Source organism: Polypterus senegalus, chromosome 16 (assembly GCF_016835505.1).
Source record: "Polypterus senegalus isolate Bchr_013 chromosome 16, ASM1683550v1, whole genome shotgun sequence".
Lineage (NCBI taxonomy): Eukaryota > Metazoa > Chordata > Cladistia > Polypteriformes > Polypteridae > Polypterus > Polypterus senegalus.
In genome coordinates, this window is record NC_053169.1 from 42401241 (window position 1) to 42420267 (window position 19027).

The following is a 19027-nucleotide window of genomic DNA, read 5'->3' on the forward strand; positions in this document are numbered from 1 at the left end:
TGGCAGATTTCCAAGACGCAAACCACTGTTAAGCAAGAAGAACATTAGGGCTCGTCTCAATTTGCTAAGAAACATCTCAATGATTGCCAATACTTTTGGGAAAATACCTTGTGGAACGATGAGAAAAAAGTTGAACTTTTTGGAAGGCAAATGTCCCGTTACATCTGGCGTAAAAGGAACACAGCATTTCAGAAAAAGAACATCATACCAACTGTAAAATATGGTGGTGGTAGTGTGATGGTCTGGGGTTGTTTTGCTCCTTCAAGACCTGGAAGGCTTGCTGTGATAGATGGAACCATGAATTCTACTGTCTACCAAAAAATCCTGAAGGAGAATGTCCGGCCATCTGTTCGTCAACTCAAGCTGAAGCGATCTTGGGTGCTGCAACAGGACAATGATCCAAAACACACCAGCAAATCCACCCCTGAATGGCTGAAGAAAAACAAAATGAAGACTTTGGAGTGGCCTAGTCAAAGTCCTGACCTGAATCCAATTGAGATGCTATGGCATGACCTTAAAAAGGCGGTTCATGCTAGAAAACCCTCAAATAAAGCTGAATTACAACAATTCTGCAAAGATGAGTGGGCCAAAATTCCTCCAGAGCGCTGTAAAAGACTCATTGCAAGTTATCGCAAACGCTTGATTGCAGTTATTGCTGCTAAGGGTGGCCCAACCAGTTATTAGGTTCAGGGGGCAATTACTTTTTCACACAGGGCCATGTAGGTTTGGATTTTTTTCTCCCTAAATAATAAAAACCATCATTTAAAAACTGCATTTTGTGCTTACTTGTGTTATATTTGACTAATGGTTAAATGTGTTTGATGATCAGAAACATTTTGTGTGACAAACATGCAAAAGAATAAGAAATCAGGAAGGGGGCAAATAGTTTTTCACACCACTGTATTTGTTTTACATCTCATTTAAAACCATTCACACTGGCTCAACAAAATTGGACTGACCGGTCAGTTTAACAGTAATAGTTTGTAAAAAATATACAACTTATACAGTACTGTGCAAATAGTAGTATAAATAGTTAAAAAAAATATTTCTCTTAGGCAGTTATTTTGTGTCTTTTGGATTAGTGTTTCAGTGGAAAAAGAGTGTGCGTTAGATATTTGCATGTCTTTAAAGAATGAAACTAACATATTAATAAATCACTTTTCAGATAAATAAACATGAGATATTTGTAGACATACAGTCCAGTGCTAGGTTAAGCAAATATAACAAACAGATGCTAATGACCATTAAGATAATGTGTACATTGAACCAAAGTGATAACTAAAACAGAACCAGTTACTCTAGAGGTAATCAAACTGGGCATGGGACAACCATGTTAAACAAGGGGAGGTTGCACCAGGCGTGTTGGTTTAAACTGCAAATCTTACACCACAGCAAAAGTGATCATAGTTGAAAGACACAAGGTGGTCATCCTGCATAATCAAGCTCTCTCAAGCAAAAGCACAAATAAACGGGCAAGATGGAGGACTGGGATGTGAGTGGTTAACTGTGGAAACTAGGTGCAGCAAATGAAAATTATATCTATCCTACTTCTTTTTGAAATTGGTAGATGTCCAGCACAATTATCAATCACAGTACAGGCAGAATCCACTGTAATAACGGTGCAGTTACCTAGAGTCCAGAGAAGTCTTATCATTTGTTGCCTTCATGGAATAGTTGCGACCAAAAATCCGTTCTTCCGAGGTGGAAGTAAAGCCAAAACAAAGAATTTTAAAGTCTTGGCTCTCACAGAGGAATGTTTGTCCACTAAAAGGCTGGAGAACAGTAAATAGATGAATGTCTGTAGACAACAGTGAAGCACAGTTAAGGTTTTTTGCCGGTATGAGGGTGCATTTCTACAAACAGCGTTAGTTTTTTGCCGAAAATTGATTAAAAATGATCCATCATGCAGTACCATCAGGTAGGCGCCTTATCTGTTCCAATTTCATTCTGCAGTATGACAATCACCCCAAACACATGGATAGAATCAGAAATAGAAATAGAACTATCTGCAGCAAAAATAGCAACAGGGAATCCTGAAATAAATGGATGCCTCCCCTGATCTTAATATCATTGAGCCAGTCTGGGAATACTTGCACTGATGTAAGCAAATAATACAGCCAACGTCTGCAGTGGAGCTTTGGCAAGTTCTCCGAGGGGCTCTGAACAAAGTATCACACAAGTATATTCAGAAACTGCATACAAAAGTGTACCCACGAGGATTGCTGCCGTTTTTAAGACAAAGTGTTGTTTACACCAAATATTGGTTTAATTTTTTTCGATTTATTGCACTAGGAAGTTAAAAAAAAATTAATAATTGGTATTAGTTGGACTTTTGCACAGTACAGTATCTTGGAAGGTTTTTCAAAGCACCCCTGAGCAATCTTTTTTTTTTTTTCCTATTAACTAAGTCTTCTGACAAGCTTCTGACAATGTAAAAATAGATTACATTACAAAGTTATTATGTGGAAAGTTGCTTCATTATTTTTGTTTACAAAAGCAGTGAAGAGCTTTGTTAACTTTTCTTGACTTCCATTTCATTTTTGTTTTTATGTGATAGAAAATGAAGATTATAATACACTGACTGTACCTCCTCATAATCGAAGACATCAGGTTGGTACAGTAGTTTTCATTTATGTAAATATACAAGTCAGACAGGTGTGTTGAGACCTTAGTTGCTGATACCTGTTTTATTTTTATCTTGAAGTTCTCTAAGTGACTACCTCTTTATTAGCTTCACTGCCACATTAAATGCTGCCATGCTTTGAACAGCTAGTCATTTATTAACATTACTGATGAGAACCTGTACTGTCATAACCTTCACCTGACAACACTGACATGGATATTGAGAGTTGCACACACTTCTAGTGTACTTGAATTGGCAGCCATAGAAAGCTTAGTTTAGAACACATATTTAGCTAAAACTGAAAATACTGGTTTCCTTGAGCGCTTGCAGAATGATGGGACAATGATTCAGTTCTTTATTGCTTTTTAGAAATGTTTTGTTAAATATCTAGGTAAAGTGAAGTTGGCTGCAAGAGTCACTAACACCCATTCATTCATAAGTATGTGCAGTATTCTCTTATTAACGATGAATTACATTTATATTTTAAATTGATAAAGCATTTTAACGCAACAATTATTTTTAGAGAAAAAGCCTGGATATTCTACAAAGACACAGTACCAATATTTACCTATGCAAAGTTTGAAAACACTTCTCCCAAATGGTTCTAGTTTTACTGCTGACAAAGTGCCTTGCGCCAGTTATTATAATTGAGTAAAGACTTATGCAAGTTCCTAAAATTGATCTTTCTTGATGAAGTATGACCGTCTTTGAAATTACTTTAATGCAGTGTGAAATAAAAACACAAATTTATTAATTTTTTTCAAATGGTAGGTATGTTATTTTGAAATGTAACTATTGATATGTATTTTGCTTTTATAAATTAAAGTATGCAAAAATAACTTAATCTCAAAGTATTTAATGGTGTCACAGGTTAATATTTCTTAAAAGCGGTCTCCTCTAGGTTAGTACAGCGTTAATGTGTACTTAAAATTATTAAAGATTATGGCCTATAATGTTTTCTTGATTTTATAATTTATTGCTTTATTTATTTATTTGCTGTATATACAGTTGAAAGCTCGGGATGTCGCTGGCCAGGCATTTGTCTTCATTCAAGATCTAGTTGCAGCACTTTTAAATTTTCATTCCTATACAGAACAGCGTGTCCAGATCTTTCCCATTGATTCAGCCATTGATGCAATATCACCTTTAAACCAGAAGGCAAGTCTAATGGGGTTGTTTTTTTTTTTTTTTTCTATTCTGAAACATTACCTAATAGTCTTACTTAATGTTCTTCAAATGTAATGTGCCATTCTATTCTCCAGTTCTCTCAGTACCTTCATGAAAATGCAGCTTATGTACGACCTTTGGAGGAAGGCATGCTGCAACTCTTTGAAACAATCACTGAAGAGACTGTAACAACTTTGGTAAGTATCTGCTTTGCCATTCTTCTGAGCTGAAATTCCACCCTAGTTCATATAACTGATTTTTATTATTCCCTGCTTTCAGGAAACAACTTCGAAACTTACAGGATTTTCTGACCATTTCACTTCTTACACTTGCTTTCTTCAAAAGATTCTGCCTTATCATTTAAAAAGGTAAATTGTCTTTCCAAAATGTAGTCTATAGGTCCTTAATGTCATTTTATATTTGTATTCTGCTGCTTGATTTATAGTAGCAAAGTTTTGGCAGTTGTGTGTAATTCTGGAATGTGAAAATCATGGTCCTGACGGTTCTAGTACAACTTATGATATTCTTAACTTTTAATAAATGTCTGCAAAGAATCTGTTTTTACTTTTCAGCCAATTATGCACACGTTTACTTTTTTTAAATTGAAATTCTAATACAGTGGTGTGAAAAACTATTTGCCCCCCTTCCTGATTTCTTATTCTTTTGCATGTTTGTCACACAAAATGTTTCTGATCATCAAACACATTTAACCATTAATCAAATATAACACAAGTAAACAAAAATGCAGTTTTTAAATGATGGTTTTATTATTTAGGAGAAAAAATCCAAACCTACATGGCCCTGTGTGAAAAAGTAATTGCCCCCTGAACCTAATAACTGGTTGGGCCACCCTTAGCAGCAATAACTGCAATCAAGCGCTTATGATAACTTGCAATGAGTCTTTTACAGCTCTGGAGGAATTTTGGCCCACTCATCTTTGCAGAATTGTTGTAATTCAGCTTTATTTGAGGGTTTTCTAGCATGAACCACCTTTTTAAGGTCATGCCATAGCATCTCAATTGGATTCAGGTCAGGACTTTGACTAGGCCACTCCAAAGTCTTCATTTTGTTTTTCTTCAGCCATTCAGAGGTGGATTTGCTGGTGTGTTTTGGGTCATTGTCCTGTTGCAGCACCCAAGATCGCTTCAGCTTGAGTTGACGAACAGATGGCCGGACATTCTCCTTCAGGATTTTTGGTAGACAGTAGAATTCATGGTTCCATCTATCACAGCAAGCCTTCCAGGTCCTGAAGCAGCAAAACAACCCCAGACCATCACACTACCACCACCATATTTTACTGTTGGTATGATGTTCTTTTCTGAAATGCTGTGTTCCTTTTACGCCAGATGTAACGGGACATTTGCCTTCCAAAAGTTCAACTTTTGTCTCATCAGTCCACAAGGTATTTTCCCAAAAGTCTTGGCAATCATTGAGATGTTTCTTAGCAAAATTGAGACGAGCCCTAATGTTCTTTTGCTTAACAGTGGTTTTGCCTTGGAAATCTGCCATGCAGGCCGTTTTGCCCAGTCTCTTTCTTATGGTGGAGTCATGAACACTGACCTTAATTGAGGCAAGTGAGGCCTGCAGTTCTTTAGACGTTGTCCTGGGGTCTTTGTGACCTCTCGGATGAGTCGCCTCTGCGCTCTTGGGGTAATTTTGGTCGGCCGCCACTCCTGGGAAGGTTCACCACTGTTCCATGTTTTTGCCATTTGTGGATAATGGCTCTCACTGTGGTTCGCTGGAGTCCCAAAGCTTTAGAAATGGCTTTATAACCTTTACCAGACTGATAGATCTCAATTACTTCTGTTCTCATTTGTTCCTGAATTTCTTTGGATCTTGGCATGATGTCTAGCTTTTGAGGTGCTTTTGGTCTACTTCTCTGTGTCAGGCAGCTCCTATTTAAGTGATTTCTTGATTGAAACAGGTGTGGCAGTAATCCGGCCTGGGGTGGCTACGGAAATTGAACTCAGGTGTGATACACCACAGTTAGGTTATTTTTAACAAGGGGCAATTACTTTTCACACAGGGCCATGTAGGTTTGGATTTTTTCTCCCTAAATAATAAAAACCATCATTTAAAAACTGCATTTTGTGTTTACTTGTGTTATATTTGACTAATGGTTAAATGTGTTTGATGATCAGAAACATTTTGTGTGACAAACATGCAAAAGAATAAGAAATCAGGAAGGGGGCAAATAGTTTTTCACACCACTGTATTTGTTTTAATTTTACCTTGCCAGGGTTTTTGGCGGGACAGGAGGAGAATCCCACTGAAAATTGCTATTTTCAACACAGTGACTCATTTTACAGGAGAGAATTAGTTTATTAGCACATATGTCTTAGTGTTATGAATTCAGCTAAGAGCAATGGAAAAAGTGGCAGTCTCTAACCAACTACTTGGTTAAACTACTTTAAAAAAAAAAAAAAAGTCAAATGAAACATTTTTAATCATTTGATTTTTACTGTATTTAGCACATTTTACAGAAAACACCACCTCCACATAATTCTTTACGAAGTACACAAGATTATATTTAAATCAATAAATTAGCCAACAAAAATGTATAGTAATTCAGGTTCTACCAAAACATAACATTTTTCAGGAAAGCCTAACATCCATCTTTTGCACATTGTAATTGGTGGGAGTACAAGAAGAGTATGCATTTTTGTTTCATAATAAATTTAACAGGACTTAAAAATGTACTTTTATTATTTTTCTGCACAAACTATATCATTGTTTTTGTGATTTATTAAATTTTCTGTCTAACAGCACTTATATAGGATAGTGTTTTTCATGATTTTATTTTGGTTTAAAAAGTTTGTTAATTAACGTATTGCAGTAAAAATGTGATATGAATAGGCATTTCCTAAACAATTCTTTGAATGAACAGAATATAAATTAAGTTTTTTTCTGTCTTTTTATCACAAAAATTTATCTATGAACAGTGTTGATAAAACGTAGTTATGTTTTTCATGCTCTAAAATGCAGTGATTTCGTAGTAGAATGTTGTGTTTAGTGAAGAAGCAAATATGGTCTTAGTAGATAAAGTGTAGAAGTAGTTAATTTATGTTGTGGTGATTTTACAATTTCATGCAAATACTATTATTTTTAAGTTTAAGCGTAAAACAGTAGCTGCTTGGACACAGTTAAAGGTGTGATAACAGAATATTTTCATCTAGAATGTAATGTAAGGACCATGGATTTCACTGCAATTTATTGATTATCACTACTTTTACTTAACCACTGCAATACAAATAAAAACTGTAGCATAACAGAAAAGAATCCTTGTTCGTATCTTTTGCACAAAATATGCTGAGAATAATATGTAACTGAACATCATTTCATATGGGGAAATAAAATATCTGATTATCTGTCTCATTTCTTACATTTAAATTACATGGTGGCATACTTATTTGAGGCATTCTAATTATTGCTACTTCAGAGTTGATAGTTCACATCCTGGCCTGTGTGCTGCTTGTGTATATTTGCATGTTTTCCCCATATCTGTAGTTTTCTTCAGGATCCTCATTTTCTTCCTGCCTCCCTTGATTGTCTCCATCTTTGCACCTACTGCTGCCTGGAGAGGGTTTAGCTCTCTGTAATTCTGAAGTGGATGAATAGGTTAAAAAATGGGTAGATGTATAGTTGGAGTTCTATACCTTATTTAGAAACTTGTTGCAAAATAATAACTTTGAAGCCTTTCTGTGAAAGTGAAATTAACCCATTACTAATGATTGAATTACTGATTTAGTGTATATCTGCAAATGTCTTTGCTGTTGTCATATTTTCTGAGATCTACTCTTCTAAAAGGTTTAGTTCAAGTGTATTAATGCTACTGATACATTTGTTTTTCTGTCTTCAACTGAAAAGAGTAAAAACACAAGTTTATCTTTTCCTCTCTTGTAATAAATACTCTACAATTGCTAGTGGAAAAATTATGCTCATTTGTAAAACTGCTTTCATTCATTTTTTCCTATTTAAAAATTACCAAACATGCTCCAATGTTAAACTTTCACCATTTGCAACTCAATCATCTTTTCATGCTGTGTCTTACATAAGCTGTGGTCAAACATTTATCCCTATTATATGTTTACTTTTGTAAGGTGATCTGTGTATTAGACAGTCATCATCACCAATAGTATGTAGACAGTCATCCCATTACATGTTTTTTTTATTTTGGTTTGAGAGGTTCGAAACTCTTTACAAGTCTTAATTTTTATAGCTGGAAATAAACTGTCCTTTGGTTATGGACACATTCTTTCCATGTAGAGCAAATTTCCTTCTCCCATGTGATCAGTTATAAATTAAACAGATGTATCAGATTAGTACAGAATTGTACAAACCGTCGACAGAAATCCTGCATATTATATTTCTGTTGTACTTGCCATTTTGGACTTAATAAATGATAATGTTTTGTTGCTGTGTTGTGTTGTGTGTAGTTTGGAAGAAGAATGTGACTCTTCACTTTGTACAAAAGCACTGAAGGCAAAAAATATGGAAATATATGGTGATGTAAAGAAGATCTCGTTGGTATTTGAAAAAATACAGAATTATATAAACCTTCTTGCTTTACCCAGTGAGTAGCCTCTATACTTTTTATATATAATAGTGACTTTTAATAAGTAATTTCTAAAGAATAAATGTTTGTTTAGCCTTGCTTAATGATGAACACTCTGCCTCCAGACACATTTCACATTTCTATATCTGACCTCAATTTAAATCACAGATAAGTAATGGAATTCAGACATTCAGAACATACATTATTATCCACTCTGTGCAAAGTGTGGTGTTTTTCTTCTTAAAATTGTCCACTGCACCAATCTAGCTTGACTAATATTGGCAAAAATCTATTTTTAGTTTACATGTTCTGTTTCCTGAAGAGATTTAAATGTTGATTGTGAGTCATAATGTCTTGTTAGTAGTGTTGTTTATTTAAATGAGTACAGTTGTTTTTGTATGATTGTATAAGAGACTGGGTTGAATGAAAGAAGGACTGTGCAGTTTGTACGCTTTATAAAAAAAATGTAACAAGTGCAAAAGTATTTTTTCAATTGAGTATTTAAGTGACCTGACATTGATTAAAATTCTTGATTTATATTTACAACTACCACATTTTAATGTTCATATAAATTTGTTTAATTTCATTTGTTTATGGCTGTGCTCATAATACTCATCTCTAAAATGCCATTTATTTACAGAAAAAATAATAGAGACTGAAACACATTCAATTATTCTACCGGATTGAATCAAAGCACAAGAATTAAACACAAAGCAAAAAATTCAGTACAGCATTTGGGGAGTATTTTACAAGCTCCTGATCCTTGTCCAAAGAAAGCTGTAGAATGTTTAGGCTGATCAGCCTTTCACTATGCAATTTAATACCAGTATGAGTAGCAGTAGTATTGTCACACTTGCAGAGCCAGCACACTGGACAGACATGTGAATAAACTATGCCTGCTTCAAGAAACAGCCAATGTTTAAAATGAGAAATCTTTAAATGTTTGTTTGTGGTTGTACTACTAGTGTTTTGAAAACAATAGAGTATAGGAATAATTTATGGCTCTTTGAAGTGAAATATATTAATTGTCTCTGCTCCTGCCTAAACAATTAGGGGCCAGAAGTGTAAGAGCCAATCTTAGAAAGTTAAAGCTTTAGGTTAAACTCATATTATTGTGCAAGTCCTTACTTGCAATGTGCCATGATAAACTTCATTTTATGAAACAGAAAACAAAAATCAGGATACGTGATTTTCAGTTTTTCTTACAGTCATGAAACCTAGACAACTCTTTGAGAAAAATACTGGATCTGATTGAGTGAAAATATGAGGGATGAAAGCTCTTCAAAGTAGTTTGGGAAGTTTAGGTTAACAAATTTGAAAGAATTAGTAATATCCAGGCTCAAAATATCAGGTAGTTTTCCAAATGGAATTTGGCCACATATGAATTATATCATCTGGAAGCTGATCAGAAATTATCAGCCTGATGACTCCTTTTTTTCCATTCTTCTTTCTTTCCATTCTTCTCTGAGGCCATGTGTCATTCCCTATAGTTTTATTTCTATGCGTGAAAGACTCCATATTTTACATATCCACACAGAGGAGGAGGGGGAACACAGAGAAGTCACAAATAAAATGTAAATGCCGTTTAAAACTACGTTATTTTTCTTTTCAGGAAAACAGTATCAACATTTTTATAAATTTAATATAACTTTTCAAGGCTTTAAAGAGAAGATATTTATATCTGTGTGGTCTCCTGCTGTTCACAGCAAGACACCCTGTCCTATTTTATATTGCTAAAATCTAAAATGGTTTTCTTTCTCCTGTAAATTTCTTTTAAAATGTAAGTTCATTTGATTAAGGGGTGTCATCCAGATCCAAATAAACAGGTGATTTTTTGCTTTTAGGTACGAAACCTCAAGCTCTTCCTCCTGCAAACTATAATGCAGTATTCACTCAGCTGGCAGCGTGTCTTCATGGGCTCCAAGATGTTACCAAAGGTAAAGATTAAATATTTACTAAGACAAGTTGTTAAAGTTACTAAATATGCCATGACAACAATTGTAAGTGTAAATGCACTTAATAATTTTATATATATTTTTTTATTTATTTTTTTTTTTTTCTGCCATCGTGTTTTTGTTCTTTGTAAATATTCTGTAAAGTGAACTTTGTCTTTGTTCTTTTCTAATTAATTTATCAACTTTAATCTAAGGGGCTACTCTTCTGTGAAAAATGATTGAAAAGATTTCAAAATGTACAGAAAGGCTGTGATTGTTTAAACGGTAATGCACAAGGTAGAGTCCAGAGTGCTAACAAACAAAAAAGAAACGCAGCCCTGTTGTCTCTCTAGTTCTTTCTTTTCATGAACCCTAACAATCAGGTACAGCAACTTACCCACTTTCCCACCTCTGCTATGTTCTAATGAATTTTCCTGTTTCTGCATGGAGGACACAGCATCATAAGCTTGTGATTAGTAATGTTACACATTTGATTATGAATTTTTCAAAGAAGCTTTTTTGAAATATTTTGAAGTATTTTAATATATATATGGGTTAAAACTGCATACTGGGGGTGAAGACTTACCCTTTTCAATCATTTGTCAAAAGAATGTACATATTCACAGAACAGGTGGTTAGAACTTTCTGTTAGCATCAGAATGTGAATGTAGATTTACCTTCATCACATAGTAGATCTGCCAAAATGGGTACTGACTGAAAGTGTGTTTCAGACAGCTAACATCTATGTACAAGCCGCCAGTCTATAATAGGTCATATATATAGGTGTATTTACTATCCATCCATACATTAATTAATGCATCCCAGTAATCTTCCTCTGGGTCACAGAAAGCAAAGATTATAGCTTTTACATTGTTTCTAGATTTGTTCTAGACACTCAAACAATGCTAGTTTAAAAAAAAAAACAAACATCAAACCAATGTAGAAAATTAAAACTTCAGTATCATTGAAGCCTGATTATCATTATGTACAGTTGTACCTAAAATGGAGGCTCTCTGATTTCACCCAAGAACAGGCTTCCCATCTTTCCCTTTTATAAAACTGCATATATCCAAGATTCTTAACTTTGTCCTCCTCCACATTCCACTTTTGTTTCAGTAGATGACTGGCCAAGCACTAGTGGTCTGTTCAGGCAGAGAAAAAAAAGCAGAGTCCTTTTGTATGATGATATATAGATAAAATAATATGTATGCTTATTTTTAATTTTTTTTTTTTTTGCTTGGTTGTCTTTGCATGATATTGCTGTGGAGCTGCATTTGTTAACCCAATTGTATAAAAATGTAACATTATAAATGTCAGTGTCACGTGTGTGCATGGTGCAGTATATATTTAATGCAGATGATGTCCGTGTATACTTTATAGCTTCAGAAACATGACTGTTGTAAATTAAATAAAATATAATGACATCACTTATGTCAACCACTTCTTAAAGCATCTTTATATGCCTGTGTAGCACAAGCACATTTAAAGTAATCCGGCCTCTGAGGTCATGGGATTTCTGGTTAAAGATGGCTCTAAACCCTCTTCTAGTGTCACTTTTAGCTAGGCATGACTTTTCTTCCACGGCCTGTTGGAAGTCTTTTTGGCCTCTGGATCAGCTATGGTAACACTTGAAACCAGTGCATTCCTAGGGAGCCGATAGGTTGCCTTAGGTAAAGCCAAATGATCTCATTTGGAGTAGAGTACAAAATCAATTATCAGTCTGTCAGCAAATGACTTAATAAAGCAGCTTCTTAAAAACTTGAACAAGGATATTCTTGACAAACTTTAATCAACATATTGAAAAATAGTTGTGAATAAATTGTTAATGATCTTTTTGTCCACTTGTTTCTTTTCATTATTTAATTCAAAAAAACACAGTTGACTATGATTACAATGGAAACCAGTGTGTCATGGATTTTAAACCAACATGCCAAAAAGTAACAGCTTCGGCACTGGTTAATGTACTGCAAAAAGCTTTAGAGCTATCCTTTTAAATCATATTAAAACCTACAAAACATCTTACCTTTGGACTCTGGTAATTAAGATCTTAGTTTCACAGTCATAAATGGTAAATGGAAAGCCACTTTTAGAAAAGTAAAAAAATAAATTATGCTAGACATGGTCAAATACAAATTTATATAGTCAGCTCTTCAAGGTCAGAGTCACTAAAATGTACATAAAATTAAGTAATGCCATTGCACATTTTTCTTTACCCTTAACTCCGACATATCACAGCAAAGCTTTAGGCACTGTAATAGGTGGTAATACTCTGATGGTGCTTATTCTAATATAATAGACTTTGTCTAATTCCTAGCTAACTGACGGAAGAAATAAAGCTTATTCAGCTTAATTCATTTTGTTCATTTATTCCTGTATAATTTATTAATAATAATCATAAATCCAGTGGATGGAAAGGCACTGCATTTTAAAAGACAAAACATGAAACCAATTTTGAGATTCTGTTTTTAGATTCCAAAGCATTCCCCATCAATTTATCAATAATTAAAACCTATTTTAAGTGCAAGACCAAAGTTATACAGAACACATGTTAGTTTCCAGGTAAGTAACCATACGTTTCATCTATAGATCTTCTAGTTTTAAGAAGTTATTCTTTATCATTTTACACAGTATCCATTAATATTAATGATGAATTACTATTACTCATTCAGATAGTGTAGAATCGTATTTCATTTTTTTGACTTGCCTCCCCCATTTACTATTTTTTCCCTCTTAGAGATTTTTCCATATACATCTGACATTGAGGATTTCATTAATTTTAAAATTAATTTGCTTTAAATCTAATTTATTCCAGACCTGTCTAAGCACTATACACAGAAGGCCGCACTAGAGCAAGAGCTGCCAACACTCACACAGAAGTTGAAGACTACCAATGAGTGCATCCTGTCCTCCTTAGTGTCCTTGACCAATGTAACTGGAAAGGTAATAAGCTACTCATGCTACTTTTAGAGTAGCGCTTTTTTTTTTTAAATCAAGGATGAGTTGAACAAATAATATTCAGTTCTACATTATATTTCACGGTGCTCAGTTCAATATTGTTGAATTTGGAATTAGATTTTAGAAATCCGTGACGTTTAGCCTTCTGTCATCTTTTTTATTTTTTAAAAACAGAAAACATTTTCAACTGAAAGTTCAGTACCTGACAACATTTGTTCATTTTAATAAAGAACAATTTTGGAACTATTTGCTTTGTTTTTAAAGCTGTGTTTACAAAATAATGTGTGGGCAAGGTGATTGCAACCTGCATCTTTCTTAGACACCAACTTATCCACTAATTATTATATCAGCCAATGATGTAGCAGCAGCACAATGAATAAAATCATGCAGGTATAGGTCAGGAGCTTCAGGTAATGTTCACGTCAAACACCAGAATGTAGAAAAATGTGATCTCAGTGATTTCGAAAGTGGAGCATGATAGTTGGTGCCAGTGGGGCTGGTTTCAGTATTTCTGTAACTGCCAACCAAGTGGTGCTAAACACAAAAACATCGAGTGAGCAGCAGTTCTGCGGATGAAAACGCCTTGTTGATGAGAGAGGCCAAACTGGTTTGAGCTGACAAAGTCATTGGTATCTCAGATAAGCATTCTGTACAAATGTGGTGAGTTGAAAAGCATCTCGGAATGCCCCAACATGTTAAACCTTGAGGAGGATGGGATACCACAGGAGAAGACCATGTCAGATTCCACTCCTGTCAGCCTAGAATAGAAAGCTGAGGCTGCATTGAGCATAGGCTCACCAAATCTGGACAGTTGAAAACTGGAAAAATTTAGCCTGATCTGATGAAACTCAATTTCTGCTGAGGGACACAAGTGGTAGAGTCAGAATGTGGCATTAACAACATGAATCCATGCACTCACCCTGACTTATGTCAATAGCCCAGGCTGGTAGTGATAGTGGTGTAATGGTGTATTAAATGTTTTGTTTGGGTCCATAAATTCCAGTCAATCATCACTTGGATGCCATTGCTTATGTCAATATTGTTGCTGATCATGTGCACCCCTTCATGGCCACAATTTACCTATCTTACTTATCAAGGCTTACTTACCTATCAAGGCTACTTGCAGCATGATAATGCAGCATGTCACAAAGCAAAAGTCATTTCAAACTGATTTCATGGACATGGCAATGAGTTCACTGTTCTTTAGTGGCATTCCTAGTCACAAGATCCGAATCTGGTGTAATACCTTTGTGATGTGGCAGATTGAGAAATTTGTAGCATGAATGTGCAACTGACAAATGTGAAGAAATTAAAAGATGTAATCATGTCAACATGGAGCAGAATCACTATTTCCAATATTTTGTGGAATCCATGCCATGAAGAGCCAAGACTGTTTTGAGTACAAAAGGTGGCCCTTACCAGTATTAGTAGACTAGCCTTAATACTTTCTAAAGTGAATGAATATATATTTGAATAAGAACAAAGCTGTGGTGTGGGATAAGATAAGGAGTTTATTGTATTTGCATGTACAAAAGTGTTTCTATTGAAGTAAACTTCACAGTTAATGGCCTTTAACTCTTATTTGTGCATATTCAGTAGCTCAGCAGACTACACTGAGAACTGATTTTGACAAAATAAAAATATTAGTTCACTGTGATGCAAACAAAACAAGACATATGATAATAGATGGATTAACATAATGTTGTACGTGAATGCAGTTTTTCCAAGGGCATAATGATTAATGTATGTGTTTTGTAAAATATTTTGACTTTGTTGATGCGAATATGCTAGTGTTTTTATGCTTCATTCCCAGATATTTTCTTCATTAAATTGCCATCAGGTTCACAATCTTATCTCAAAAAATAAGTTCTTCCAATAATACACTTATTTTCTTAGCATGTATGAAGGCCTGTTTACATTCTTGGTACAAATCACAAACATATTGTTTGCATGCATAGTAGTGGAGGAATTCAATGTTTATTTAACTAACAGCATTTTTAAAAAGTGCTGCTAATGATTCCTCAAAGAGGCTTCTTTTTGCTGATTTGATTAGTCTTAAGCTTACGTTAAGAGGAAACACAAATTTGGCAATCTTTTTGTAATGATAATAGCTGTGGTAATAAAATAGCTTAAAAATATTTGCTCTCTCTTGCTCTACATGTATTTTGAGCACCAGCCCTCAGTATCTGCATGTGTCTAAACCTCTCTTGAATGGCGTCACCTATCTCAAACATGTTCCCATAAAGCCAGTTTCTCAGACTGTCATTATTTTTGAGGTGCGTTTCGCACTTCACCTAAAGGTTTTATAATTTATGGTTTTGAAGATGACTCTCTGTGTGTTTCACAGTTGCATTTCTTCTTTAGGCACATCAACCAAGCCAAACTGACCCATCAGATTTCTCTGCACAAACACCATAGTGTTTTTTCTTTAATATATAGTGAATTTTTAGGTCTTTTCCCTAGATATTTCCTATGAATCACTAATGATTTAAAAAATAAATGCCTACAAGAGAAAAACATCTTTTCAGGACATGGTTTTGTATGGTTATGATGAACACTTGTGTAAAAAACAGCAGTAGCTTTATGGTTTAAGTTGAAGAGTTCTTGGGAACACTGCAAATGCTGTTTGTACATGCATTATCAGTGTAATTGAGCTGTATCAAAAGAGCACTAATTTTATTTGCTTTTCAAACTTCAGTATAATAGTGATATACGTGCTCTTTTGGCTAATTTAAAAAACACTGCACAGTCTGAGAATGTCTGTGTCTAAGAGTTGTCAACAAAATAATCAAAATTTTAATATTTTTTTATGTAGAAAGTCATCCTTTTTAAAATATTTTAAAAAATCGCCTTTTATCTTAAAGTAAGTAGAAAATCTTAAAAATAAAATCCTCCAGCCAATGATTAATGTGTGTTCAGGCAGTTAATAAGTAAGATGTAGCAGCTATATGGAAATGACACAAAAATGACAGACCTAGTCAAAACAGCCAAACTGTACAGGAGAAAGCACATTGTGGCCCTGTACTTATCTCTTAGATGTGTAGATGTTCCTCTGAATTCTGATAGTAACAGGATTCTGGCACAAAAGGTGTTGGGTGTAAGAATTAATTATGTCTACAGAAGGGATGCTACAGCATACCACACCAAGCCCTCTTTGAGCGATGTGGTTTACACAATAGTTTTTATTTGTAACACTATAATACTACATGATTGGCTAAATAATAGTTATTGGGACTGTTCCCAAGAGGTTGTATGAAAATTCTGAACTTCTGCTGATATTTCGTAATAGCAGCTTTTCATCTTAACACTTTGTTTTCCTGCCATTCAGGTACTTTCTCTCAGTCCTTATTTCTATCTTTGTTTTATGAATTCAGTGAAACTTGATAATAAATTAATATTGGAACAAATGCTTGTCAGTGCTAATGTTTTTACTAATTTGATATTCTCATTAGAGATTTTGCCTGTTGCAAAGACGCACCACCTAGAAAGCCAAGCTGAAAAGACTTTTTGTGTTCATGTATTAGTTTTCTCTCTCTCTTGACCCCAACACAGAGTAAATTAAATCAATTCCCATTTATATAGGCTGTGGTTATGTACTTTTATAAAGCATATATTTCACAAAGCAAAGAATGTTTATGTATGCTTGCTGATGAAGCAGAATGTGTTATATTTAATGCAAGTCACATACTGTAACACTGTCTTTAATACACTATTTACTGGAGTTAATTGGACACATTTTATTTAATAAAATCCATGGCATCTGCATATTTGTCAGTTGCATGATGACTGCTCAGTCCACATGTGCAGAAAAACACTCAATGGACTGTTTTCAACCCTCAAGCCAGAAATCAAGTACATTGGAAATATGGCATTATTTGTAAGACAAAATGTAATGTAATTTCTGACTAAATAGATAGCCTAATTTTGTAACACATCTGGCCATCATAGCTCTCTGATGGTCTGAAATAAATTATTCAGATGACAGTATGCCCCATCTTGCTGTCTTTCACCTGCTTTTCTGAGAATTAAAATGAACATTATCATTTAATAGTGAAAACTAATCTTTCATATGGGAGCTTTGTAAAAAAAATCTTAATATGAAATGATGCTGCCCTTTTCCTATCAATCACCAGAAAAGAGCGACACAGTCACTGGTCTAGTAATGTGCTGGAGAAAGAACTCAAATCCACACTTTTATTTTTTTTATTCGGCAGAATTGTTAGGAGTATTTCATTCACTATAAAAAGTGAATTGTTAGGGCAACAAAATACTAATGTTGTGTTGTATATTTATGGTTTTACTTGTAAAATAAAATAAATTGAATGAACCATGTTAAGAAATGCCTTGCTTAATTTTATCCTAAAACGCAATGCCTTCCTTTAACTACTTCTTTCAGATAGCTACATTTTTCAGCAACAATCTAGATTTCTTCACAGCATCAACGGGATATAGACCAAGAGGAGGAGCTGGGACCATGAACCCTCTTCATGCAGAGTGTATGCTTCAGTATAAGAAGAGCGCAGCTAGCTATGTCCAGTTATTAAGAAAGGTCGGTGCTTTTACATTTCCTTATCTCACAACCCCAGGTAGTGCTTTTCTGCATTATTTCTACATTGTTAAAAAAGGAGAATTAAGCCAAAGCCTGGACACTCTTCAAAACTGGGTAAACAAACAAAAATTTATTTTAATGCAGATAATTGCAAAGTGCTACTTACTCACAGGCAAAATAAATGCTAATTATAAATATCAGATACAGAACAGGGTCCTGCAGAAAGCAACCTTTGAAAAAGATTTAAGGGTTTACAATGATACAATATTCTTATCTGGGTAGAAGAAATTTAAATATTAGGTTATACATATCAAGAGACACTATGTTTAGACTGTGTCGTGTGCTAGTGAACCCCACCTGGAATCCTGTGAGCAGTTCCTGTCACTACACCACAAAAAATAATCAGATGCTCTAGAAGCTGTGAGGAGAAAGGCAACGGATTATATCATGGGACTAATAGGGCATAGTTTACTCTGACAGTTTAAGGCAATTCATTATTAAAATAATGAGTGTAACATATTTTATAATATATAATAAGTAAATAATAGCTTTTTTTTTGGATAATGATGTTTTAGGCTGGTTTTCAATATTTAAATTGGTGTTTGGAAGCAGATATTTTTAAATACCTTTATTTATTATGACAACCTATTTATACAATATTCTATTAAACATTTGTGTATATTACTATTTAAGGTTTACTATTAACATGTTGTATAGAATGTAGCACAGTAGTTAGCTTTCTTTATTACTGGCAGATTCATTTTTACACAGGGCTATCTTCTTTGTGGTTAGCATGCTCTTAATCATTTGTTCCTCTCTTGTGTGAATTTCATAAATGCAAGTATAGGTAAGGTTAAACATTGTCCATTATTGTTTTATTTGTTAGATGGCCAGTACAGTTGAGATGATGCATAATACACTCATGTTTTGCAATGGGACACGAGTTAATTTTAAATTAGGAAGATCATTGAGCTGTTACTTTTTGATTATTATCCAGAGTTGTGTGTCCATGCTTGTCCTTGTGCATACTTGGTTTTGGTAAGATACCAATCCTATAATCTTTCTTAACTGAAGTATAATTAAACTTTTTTTTTTTTTTTTTAAATTCTTAATCCTTATTTTATCTCATTTAAGCCACGGCCAGAATCAGTGCCTTATGAAGAAGCATTGGCAAACCAAAGAGTTCTTCTAAGTTCTGCAGAGAGCAGAGAGGGACTTGCCCTACAGGTACTTTGTTGTGATAT

General features: G+C 34.3%; 1 protein-coding gene across 1 annotated transcript in view; it reads left to right on the top strand.

The window, feature by feature from the left end:
• Nucleotides 1-19027, top strand: part of ppp1r21 (protein phosphatase 1, regulatory subunit 21) — an 83938-nt gene that overhangs the window by 31731 nt on the left and 33180 nt on the right. Inside the window, exons 8-16 of the mRNA XM_039738170.1 lie at nt 2558-2610; nt 3632-3781; nt 3886-3987; nt 4070-4158; nt 8227-8363; nt 10190-10282; nt 13092-13219; nt 17631-17783; nt 18918-19010. Of these exons, the coding sequence (XP_039594104.1) occupies nt 2558-2610; nt 3632-3781; nt 3886-3987; nt 4070-4158; nt 8227-8363; nt 10190-10282; nt 13092-13219; nt 17631-17783; nt 18918-19010 (998 nt within the window). The remainder of the gene's footprint in view (nt 1-2557; nt 2611-3631; nt 3782-3885; nt 3988-4069; nt 4159-8226; nt 8364-10189; nt 10283-13091; nt 13220-17630; nt 17784-18917; nt 19011-19027) is intronic.